Source organism: Ochotona princeps, chromosome X (assembly GCF_030435755.1).
Source record: "Ochotona princeps isolate mOchPri1 chromosome X, mOchPri1.hap1, whole genome shotgun sequence".
NCBI lineage: Eukaryota > Metazoa > Chordata > Mammalia > Lagomorpha > Ochotonidae > Ochotona > Ochotona princeps.
The window spans coordinates 46,849,157-46,860,985 of NC_080865.1; the positions used below are offsets into that span (position 1 = coordinate 46,849,157).

General features: G+C 35.9%; 1 protein-coding gene across 1 annotated transcript; it reads left to right on the forward strand.

The window, feature by feature from the left end:
• Positions 1-654: 654 nt before the first annotated feature.
• LPAR4 (lysophosphatidic acid receptor 4) lies at positions 655-10,324 on the forward strand. Its single transcript, XM_058658502.1, has 2 exons — positions 655-758; positions 6,383-10,324. The coding sequence occupies exon 2, from the start codon at positions 6,460-6,462 to the stop codon at positions 7,567-7,569; it is 1,110 nt and encodes a 369-aa protein (XP_058514485.1). The 5' UTR covers positions 655-758; positions 6,383-6,459; the 3' UTR covers positions 7,570-10,324.
• Positions 10,325-11,829: the final 1,505 nt, after the last annotated feature.

The following is an 11,829-nucleotide window of genomic DNA, read 5'->3' on the forward strand; positions in this document are numbered from 1 at the left end:
TAGTCATATACACTTTAGAAAATACCATTAATAAAATAAGAAACAGTAGTGATAGGATCACTGGACTCAGTCAGCCTCTTTTTTACCTTGGTTTCACCAACTTGTAGAAATAGGGGAGCGTAATCTTCTTATTTCTCTTTCCCATTTACTTTTCATCAGGGAAGTAGTCAATGATAGAAGATAAGAATTTAGAAACTAAGAAATAAAATGAGGTGGTTATCCAAGTAGTCTCTTCTGCAAACTCCATCAGAATGGAAAAGGAATTGTCAGAAAGCAGGAGTGATCTTCATTTGCTAATTAACATGCCACCACATTCTATCGTCCCATCATTCACTGGACAAACATATTGCTGTCCATCATCGCAAAGAAATGTTATAGTCTATGTGTTTATTTTAAAAAATTTTAATTGATGTATTGTGTATAGAGTAGTTACTCAACAAACAGTTTTTGAATGTGAATGTTCTAAAAAAATAAACTAATGTATGCAATTCTGAAATAATGAAATCCAAAGCATTCAAATAGCATTTAAAAATATGCTGGCTCAAAGTTACTCTGACATATCATGTGATAATATTCTCTGACTTAAAATCTTTGCATATATTTTATTTAAAAAGTTTTCTTTATGGCCCACTATTGTGTCCCATACTATCTCACAGCATGCATTGAAGAAAGTCTTTAATCAGAGTGCCTCCAGAAAGTTCAATGGTTATTCAAGTCTTGGATAAAGTTGATACCAGAATTTGGTTTGAACTAATGTGGTGAGTACCACTCTCCTGATAGTAACTTCCAGTATAAATCCTTAATTTTATTCTTCATCTTTTTTCCTTAAGCAGCATATGCATTTCCAAATAATTACAAATTGTATGATCCAAAGATCTGGAATTGATGGAGGAGCTGTAATTGTGCATTCTATTCCAGATAATTTTGGCATATAAAAATTTTGATTCTTTGCATCAGCCCCTCTGTGTCATTGGCATATACACATAGAGAGGGAATACATGGTTTTTATTCATGTAATTAGGACCAGTGTGCCAGAACATAATAGAGTTGGTTTCCAAGTTGATAAATAAATTTATGGAATAAAGATAATTTCCTACTTGGCGAGCATGCACTTTGCAAAAATTTGGAACTGACCCCTTTTAGGAACACCCAAAAGTTTTCTCAAAAGGTCTAGGGCTTTTGCTGAGATGACATATTGAGTCTCAAGGCTCTAGACAATTTCATAATATTAGGTTGAGCAATTTCTTTTCAGTTTTCTTACTCTATAATGAAGTGCTAGGGAAAATTGTGCTTTAGTACGACTGATGCAATCTTTGGCTCCATCATGTTGAACCCAGACCACATTATTTCTTAAATATTGGACTGTATCATTAGGTGAAGGGTTAGTGAGACTGGAATATTTTTCTTTTCTTTTTTGCAGAAAGCAAAAAAGAGTCAAGTTAATCACTGAGGATCGGATCTGGTCAGATTGAGACGTGCCAGTTCCCTGCTCTCACCAAATAAAATGACACAATACAGTCTTAATCATAACAGTGAAAGCCATATTCAACAGAGGTGTCACTTTAAAAAATATGTCTTCTATCAAAAATAGAAGAGGCTAATAAAAATCAGTTTCCCAGTTCCATTCTGGAGTGAAGTGCTTACCCCATTTGTGGAGCAAGGGTCTGGAAATGCTCCCTGTTACTATGTTTCCATCACCTTTGTGTATTTTTAAATTCACTTTACTGCTAGGTGTGTATATCTAAGTATGTGACAGGTTTCAGCTTCTTCTGGAAACTGTTGTGTTAACTTTGATAAGCTTTGAGGATCAGCAGGATTCTGATAGAGAGAGCTTGATTATTCATTGCCTCCAAGGTCTTTGCTCCCTAAATTCTGGACTGTCTTCTGTAGAGAACAGAAGCAAGGTAGTCTTCCTAGAGCACTGAGCATGTGCTAGAAGTTAATAGATGTCTTTCCCATGTGTCATCTAAAGTTTTAGCATTTCATGAATTGAGGTGTTTTGATATTTATTATTTCTTTTAAAGATTTTATTATTATTGGAAAGCCGGATATACAGAGAGGAGGAGAGACAGAAAGGAAGATCTTCCACCCAATGTTTCACTCCCCAAGTGAGCCGCAACGGGCCAGTATGCGTCAATCCGATGCCTGGACCAGGAACCTCTTCCGGGTCTCCCACGCGGGTGCAGTGTCCCAAAGCTTTGGGCCGTCCTCGACTGCTTTCCCAGGCCACAAGCAGGGAGCTGAATGGGAAGTGGAGCTGCTGGGATTAGAACCGGCGCCCATATGGGATCCTGGGGCTTTCAAGGCGAGGACTTTAGCCACTAGGCCATGCCGCCGGGCCCGATATTTATTATTATAGGTCCAAAAGGTGAATGCACTTTCCTTCAGGAGCTCCCAAAGTCCCCTAAATATGATATAATTCATTATTGTTGGGAATAAGTGAAAGAATAAAAAAAGAAATAAGCTGTGACCATTACTATGAATTGATTCCATACGTATAGGTCAAAATGAAAAATTCATTGAAGTTTTGATTTTTTGGGGGGGTTTGTTTTTGGTCAACCTACAGGTTAACTTCTTCTTTCCTATTGTCAGTGAAACTACATCTTCGGAACAATCCTGCTTCCGGGTGATTAAGAGTCTTTGAAAGATAATAATCTAAGGCTTTTTGTGGTAGTAGATATAATGAACTGCATTGGTCTCTTTTTTTCCTTCTTTGTCTCATCTGAAGCTTCCATGTTGGTTCTTTGCTCCATGTGCTATGTCATATGCATTTAGGAAGATCTAGTGGCTAGACACTGCTCAATGTAGTCAAATCAAGAAAGCCATTCTATTTCTGGAATATCACTGATTCTCTTTTAGAGTGGGCCCAAGGACCAACTGCTTTTCTGACCTTTTAAAACCATGGTTGATGGGGCCCGGCGGCATGGCCTAGCGGCTAAAGTCCTCGCCTTGAAAGCCCCAGGATCCCATATGGGCGCCGGTTCTAATCCCGGCAGCTCCACTTCCCATCCAGCTCCCTGCTTGTGGCCTGGGAAAGCAGTCGAGGATGGTCCAAAGCCTGGAGACCCTGCACCTGTATGGGAGACCTGGAAGAGCTCCTGGCTCCTGGCTTCGAATCAGCACAGCACCAGCCGTTGCGGTCACTTGGGAAGTGAATCAGCAGACGAAGGTCTTCCTCTCTGTCTCTCCTCCTCTCTGTATATCCGGCTTTCCAATAATAATAAAATCTTAAAAAAAAAAAACATGGTTGATGGAAGATAGTCCTTTGGAGACTATTTTTCTCTTTGGGGAAACCTTCCCAGATTATCCTGTTCTAAGCAAATCATGTAGTTAAGATTGGGTCTCTAGAAGGTGCTTTTCTGAGGTACAAAATACACTTAGTATTAGGGGAAAGACAAATTGCTAGTATAAAGTTCAGGGTGCCAAGAAAGAGAGGCATAAATTTCCAGTTGTGTCAGAGGAGAGAGAAGGAAACAAGCTTCTATAATGTTTCTCTGTGGTCAGGTAGGACTGCATGCTGGCAAACTCATAAAGCTACTCACAAGCCTCATTGAATCTTCCTAGTGTCAATTCTGAGGCTCAGAGGTAATGTTTATACAGGGAAGAGAAGCAGTATAGCCAAGTTACAGAGTGAACCAGTGTCTGAGTCAGAAATAGAACTCCTTGCTTCCAATGCTGTGTTAACTCCGAGCACCACACCCTCACTGCTAGACAGCAAAGGTGGTGTGTATTTGAGCAAGGGAGAGCTATGAATAGGGCCATAGTGGCAGTTTTCCCATGCCCTCTCTTCAGGATTGAGACTGTGCTTTCTTGTCTGAGGTACTTTCTCTCCCATAGGATTTGATTACTCAAAACAGCACAGCACAAGTGCCAGGCATTTGCAAACTGCCAGCTATGGATATAATATATATGCTCTGGGGGACTGAAAAATGAAGTGAGACAACGTACATATACATACACACATATCAATTAGTTTGCTATAATGATTGTTCATTGTATACATATATCAAAACATTGCATTACACTCTATAATATGATTATGGCTTGTCAATTAAAAGTAGTCCAAATTTAAACATAAAATAATGGAAATAAAAGACTCAGTGCAACTATTTCAGAAGGATAGTTCTTTTGTCTTGATTTTTTTCAACGATGAAATTCTTTGTTTTGACTGTGAACGATAATCTGAGAGTTAAAGAATTTGGGATTAATAGACAGTGAATGGGTTGTCAATACTATTTATATAAAGCAGTTTAAGTAGTTAAAAAGTTTGACATTCATTTTTTTCCTTGCCATCCCACTGATGCAACAAATAATGATTGAATCAACTGCTCCCAAAGTGAGTTATGAATAATGTTAGGTGTGATTCTCTAGACTCTTCTTCCTCTCTAGGCTTCAGTGAACTTGAACAGTAATAACATCCTGGTCTTCTGTCTGATACAACCAAATGGAGTAATATCAAGCCAGGTAGAGAAGATGTGACCCCAGGAAGCATGAACAGGAAGTCCATCCCCTGACTCTGAATGTTAATTAAATAGCCACAGTGATCTCTAACCAGCAAGGTCTTTACCTCCTCTTTCCCGCTTTCTTCCTTATCTAGGTTTTTATTTCTCTGCTTCTTTATTTTCCATTTCCTCTCCTGCTCCCTTTATTTATTTTATTTTATTTTTGTCTTTGTCTGGCTCTTTCTTCCTTCCTGGACCTTAACTTGGTCATAGTCTGCTTTTGTATATCAAGATTGCATGTGGAAAATGGTGAGATAGATGTATTTAACAGGAATGTCACGAAAGAATGTGATCTTAATGCAATGTTAGGTTTAGAAAATTACTTCATAAAGGTTATGTTGAGTGAGAATTCAGGGATAACAGGTTTCCAATTATAACTTGAAAACTATGAAAATGGACACGCCTTTGCTTTGCTTTGTATGTTCTTCATGGTCACCACTCCCTGTAGGCACTGCAATGAGTAGAATTTTTTTCCTCAAACTAAACAGTTATTTATCAAGCTGAACATTTTATCAAAGTGATGTTAAGTGTCTCTTTCTGTCATGTTCTCTCCTCCACTCTTACGACTATTATATATGACTAGGACCTATTTTCTGGGAGTTGACAGAAAGAGCTATGTAAGGAAGAATCACTTCATCAAAGCCACTTTTTTGTCATAAAGCATAATCATGTGAAAATGCAGTACTACATACAGCAATGGACAAAGACCTCTTTCACCCCATATCCTCCTCATTCAAAAGAATTCATCAGCAGTTTCATATCCAAGTGTATTACAGAGCATATTCAAATGATATGCCCAATCAGTGGTAGCTATTGATCTCGGAGAAAGTTTGTAAAATTCTACACATGCAATCAGACATTGTTAACCTAGATAACCAACAAAGATGATAAAGTCAATGACTGCTCTATGTATCAGCTGTGTCAAGCAGAGTGCATATTAGCGTAGAGATCAGAAATGTACATTAGTTAAAGACTGTATTCATCAGGTCTATCTTAAGGCACTAAAGGCATAGAAATGTCTGATGGGGACAATAGTGGGAGAGGGCGAAGGAAGCTATCTCAGATTTAGGATCTAACATGGGAGAGAGTTGGAAAGGTGCTACAACTCTCTGGAGGAAACACTGAGATTGTTATTTCAGCTATTGTTAGAAAGGCAATGTGATAACAGACAAAAGCCTCCTTTAGCTAGAAACTCATTAATCAGATGATGCCTATCATCTAAATTCCTATTTCAGAAGAGCTAGGTGAATCAATTTGTTTGAAACTTTAGTCAAAATATTTCTACAGCGCGCCTGGGAAGTCCTGTATCCAACAATTTATGTAATGGGAATAAGACAAAGAGTGAAGACAATTCAGAGTGGCTTTAAAATACATAGATTAGGAATTTTAAAAACCCTTAATTCTGGTTCTAACTGTCTTTTACAGTATTTTAAATTCTGACATTCTTTAGTTCTGAATTACTTAAGACTTTACTTTCTACTTTGGAAAATAATGATAATTCTCTTATGCCCATTTTATGGTGTTATTGTAAGGATCGAATAAAGCAAAAAGAAAAGATTCTGAAAATGAGAAGTCACATGCAAATTTCTACACAATTAACTGTCAATTTTTTGGGGGAGGTCTCAGTCAATATACAAGCTTATTCATGGTTATTGGAATGTTATGGTATTATATCTACTGTATCGTGTGGGATTTCTTCCCACTCTTTCCAGAACATTCTTAACGTAGTATTTAATATCTGACAAGAGCTCAAAAAGTGTATCAAACTAAACTGGATGTGCATGTTGTTTTCCCATTCAGATAGACAGGACACTTATTATTTTACAGATGTCATGAATGGAAGGCAAATTTGATGATTCATTCCATCTTGTCTCCAATAGGAGGAAGGCATTCCTTACCAGTCCCTAGTTTCAAAGTGGTGAACCCCTGCTGCCAGCAGGCTTCTTCAAAAAAATCCATGGGTGACAGAAGATTCATTGATTTCCAGTTCCAAGATTTAAATTCAAGCCTCAGACCCAGGTTGGGCAATGCTACTGCCAATAATACTTGCATTGTTGATGATTCCTTCAAGTATAATCTGAATGGTGCTGTCTACAGTGTTGTATTCATTCTGGGTCTAATAACCAACAGTGCCTCTCTGTTTGTCTTCTGCTTCCGTATGAAAATGAGAAGTGAGACTGCTATTTTCATCACCAATCTGGCGCTTTCTGATTTGCTCTTTGTCTGTACTCTACCTTTCAAAATATTTTACAACTTCAACCGCCACTGGCCTTTTGGTGATACCCTCTGCAAGATATCTGGGACTGCATTTCTCACCAACATCTATGGAAGCATGCTATTCCTCACCTGTATTAGTGTGGATCGTTTCCTGGCCATTGTCTATCCCTTTCGATCTCGCACCATAAGGACCAGGCGGAATTCTGCCATTGTGTGTGCTGGAGTCTGGATCCTAGTCCTCAGTGGTGGTATTTCAGCTTCTTTGTTCTCTACCACTAATGTCAACAATGCAACCACCACCTGCTTTGAGGGATTCTCCAAACGTATCTGGAAGACTTACCTGTCCAAGATCACCATATTTATTGAAGTTGTTGGGTTCATCATTCCCCTGATATTGAACGTCTCTTGCTCTTCTGTGGTGCTGAGAACTCTCCGCAAGCCTGCTACATTGTCTCAAATTGGGACTAATAAAAAGAAAGTGCTGAAGATGATTACAGTGCACATGGCAGTCTTTGTGGTGTGCTTTGTACCTTACAACTCTGTTCTCTTCCTATATGCCCTGGTGCGCTCCCAGGCCATTACTAATTGCTTGTTGGAAAGGTTTGCGAAGATAATGTACCCAATCACACTGTGCCTTGCAACTCTGAACTGTTGTTTTGACCCTTTCATCTATTATTTCACCCTTGAGTCCTTTCAGAAATCCTTCTACATCAATACCCATATCAGGATGGAATCCTTGTTTAAGACTGAGACACCTCTGACCACAAAGCCGTCTCTTCCAGCTATTCAAGAGGAAGTTAGTGATCAAACAAATAATGGTGGTGAACTAATGCTAGAATCCACGTTCTAGGTACGAGAACTGTCTTCAGATCCAGACATAGTTTCTCTTATGATATGTTTTTCTTATACTCTAGATAAGATTTTGAAGCTAATGATACTGAGAATAAATTAATGAACCAAATACAGTCGAATACATTTGTTTAAATGTGTATTGTATATATGCTGTTTTGTTCAGTAATTATAGGTCAAGTCTAATTACGACAACCAAAACAAATGATCAAACTCTTCTGCTGGATTGAAATTTCATTATTTTATTGTATCATGCTGTATAAGTGGCCAATGGCCCTGACTTTAATGATAGGGGAGTTTAACTTTTCTTTTTTTTTTTTTTGGTTTATATTTTAATGTTATTTGGTAATTGGGTTGGGCCTATAAATATAGAACAAATTCAGGGATTATTTCTAAAAAAGTATTTTGTGTTACTACTGACATACACTAGTAATTTTTCCTTTCTTATCATTGAATTTATTTTAGCAGAAGAACATATTTTAACCTAACATTATTAAAAAGGAATGTATTGAATTAAAAAGAGCTTTGAAAATCTGTTATGTGAATTTTGAAAAGAAATTTCTGCATGAATATATGTGGGAAGAAGCAGAAAAGTTACAGGATTTACATATTTACAATCACAAACAGTGTCTTATTAAAAATTTATTTTCTTTACTATATTAAGATTTTCATATGAAATTTCAAAGTCAGAAAGCTGCTAAATGCAAGTATGTTGCCAGCAGGTGCAGAATAAGAAATCACATATAACAACAAAATGTCAGTAAAAATTCCTCACTGCTTTTCTTAATATTTTCTATTATATTTCTTTTGGTAAACTGAGTTTTACAAAAATATTTATTCTCCATATATAAACACTTAGAGCACAATGTAGCCAAAAGCTGCTGAATTTGTGCCCAGGTTGGGAGCGAATTGAAAATTAAAGAAGCAAAATAATAGCAAATAATAAACAAAGAACTTATTTAGATAAGCAATCAGTTTTAGGAGGGTAGATATGTATAAATTTAAAATATTTATTATGATTACATTTTGGAGTATGATATAGCCAGAGTTGCTGAATCAGTGATCAAATTGTGAGAAGATTGTAAGAAAAAAACTCTACAGAACCAATCCAATTGCACAAAATAACAAAACAGATAAAAAACACTAAAAAAGCAAACACAAAAAAGCTACCCAAGAAACAGAAAAATTCTAACACACTAGTATTTTATTTATTTTTGAAGTTCTATAAACTTAAAAGTATTCAGTCATATATATGAAATTTTGGAGCACAGTGCAGGTGGAAATCTGATAAATTTGTGTCGAAGTCAGGAGTAAGACGAGATATATAGCACACCCAAAAAAATCCCTTACAAAGTGAGAACATAAAAATTTTAAGCAAGATTACAAAATTTTAGTTTTGCATTTTTAAAGCATTTCTAAAACATGCACAGTACTATAATTCGCATTTGGTGCTTTCGATCAAAATGCAGCTGGCAAGTTGCTGAACTGGCTCCCGAGGCAGGAGAAATTAAAAATATGTTATCTCAAAAAATAATATGGTATTTAGCCGAAACAGATATTTAAAAAGATACAAAAGAACAGAAAACATTTTCAGTAAAACTTAAAAATTCTGAAAACTGTTACTATTTTGGGGTAGATTGTAATTTAAGAATATTAACATTTCTAAATAACAAAAAATGTAGCTTAAAAAATACTACATTTGTGCTCAGGTCAGAAGCAAAGGAAATAAAAACTGTCATATGTGCACATATAAGAAAACAACAGAACCCACACCAATTTTAAGAACCTGAAAAACAGCAAAAACTTTTGAAATGTGCACTGTTCCATTTTTAAAATATTCGGATGATATAATACTAATAAAATCCTAAGAATTTTCAACTGAAGTTTCCAGGAATAATGCATTTTTTTAATTGCTGAACTTGTGCCAGAGAGTGATTAGAGAACTTTTGAAAAGTAAAAATTTTAAAATAATAAACGAGTTCCTAAAATTCATAAGCCTTTGGTTTTCTTTCTGATGATAAGGCTTTAAAGTATTGAGATTTTTAAGTAAAAGTTTGTAAACATAATGTAACTTTAAAAACTGCCTGGGTTAGGAAGTAATTGAAAAAAAAATGGTAGACAATAGAACAATAGTAAAAATGAATTCTCAAAACTGGCACTACTTTTTCATCATGATTTCAAGTCCTAAAAATAACCATGCACTATATTGTCTTGAGAAGAAAGCTTCTTAATGGAATACATATGACATTAAATTCAGATAGATGAAATTAGCTTGGTAGATTAAGTTTGGTTTTTAGGTTATATTCTCAAATGAAATTAGTAATTACAATATGAATAATCTTTGTTTCCTTTGATATTTTTCTTTTCCACTTTGTGTAATTATAAATTATATGTGACCTTTTGTTTGTGTACTTGGTTCTTGAAATAAAACCGATAGAATAATACAGCAAAGCATTTAATGGGATATGTTAACCAAGTTGGCATAAAATGTATCATAAAATCAATTTTCTTTTATGTAATTTTCATCTTTAGTTTTAATTTTTCATATTTCACTTTCTTTTAGCTGATTTTCATTTTATGGCTAATATAACTTGCTAATAATAAAAAACTTGTCATATGAACAATGTAAGCAACAAAATGTATAACGAAGTGTAAATTGACAGTTTTACATTTTAAAGCAAAAGCAATCCTTCATCTATGATTGCAACTTAGATTTCAAATCCTTATTAAGTATAATAAAATGTATTTGAATTATCTAGCAGTTACGCTGTGGTCAATTATTCATTATTTTTCATTTGTGGACATTCACAGGTATCTCTCTTTTATGTTCCTTTCCTCCTCCAAACAAGTGTTTATTAGAATATAGTATCTGATCAATTCTGATATTTTGGTTTGAGACTAGTGTAGAATTGGCAAACGAAAAATCCCTGGGTGGTTTTTCGTGGAGCAAAATAAAATATTAACCACATCGTTCATTGTTTTTTGTAAATTAGCATTGATGTATTTTGATTTATTTTTTACATTTTTTAAAATTTTTCCTTCTTTTTATTATTATCGTTATATGATACAGTTCCATAGATCATGGAATTTCCCGTATCCTCCCCGATTCCCTCCCCTTTCACTGAGTTCCCTTATATTATTGCTATAGTACAGCTCTTCATACACAGTCATATGTCCATCATTGTGGGCATGGAGAGTCCAGCGGCCTATTGTCAAGATATAGTAAACAGTTTCATTGGGAGTCCATCTTTGTCTGGAAGTAGAGATGCATACTGCATTGTATCCTCACATCTGGATATGATATTCTCCATTACACAGTTACTATACATCCCCTTTAATGAAAAGCCACAAAACCAAAATCAATAGCAGGAAGAAAAAAAAAGAAATTAACAACATGAGGTTAAATAACATGCTACTGAATCAGTAATGTGTCACTGAAAAAAATGAAAAAGAAAATCAAGAACCTTCTTGAAGAAAATGATGTACTGTATGATCCGAGTCATTAAAGAATTTAATCAGAAGAAAGTGTTTTGAAGCGATGAAACTAACAAAAAAATCAAAATTCATGAGATATAGTTTCTGCTGATCTTTGTTGGTGATAAGTGTCTCCTGTAGGCAACAAATAGATGGGCTTTGTTTTTTCATCCAGTCTATTAATCTATGACGTTTGAATGATGCGTTTAAGTCATTTACATTCACGGTTAATATGAAAGGGTGGTAATTTGGTTCTGTCATTTTAGCAATGGGTTGTTCATTGATTTAGTCTTCTGTTATTTTACTGGGAAGTTCTCTTTCAGAATCATTTGTAGGGCAGGTTTGAAAGGGCATATTCTTTTTTTTTTTAAAGATTTATTTATTTTTATTACAAAGTCAGATATACAGAGAGGAGGAGAGACAGAGAGGAAGATCTTCCATCTGATGATTCACTCCCCAAGTGACCGCAATGGCAGGTGCTGTCCCAATCCGAAGCCGGGAACCAGGAACCTCTTCCGGGTCTCCCACACGGGTGCAGGGTCCCAATGCATTGGGCCATCCTCGACTGCTTTCCCAGACCACAAGCAGGGAGCTGGATGGGAAGTGGAGCCCATATGGGATCCCGGGGCGTTCAAGGAGAGGACTTTAACAGCTAGGCCACGGCGCTGGGCCCAAAGAGGCATATTCTTTTAATTTTTCTTTATTGTGCAAGAATTTTATTTCATTTTTAAAGACAAAGGAAAACTTCGCTGGGTGCATTATCCTGGGCCGACAATTTTTTGCATTT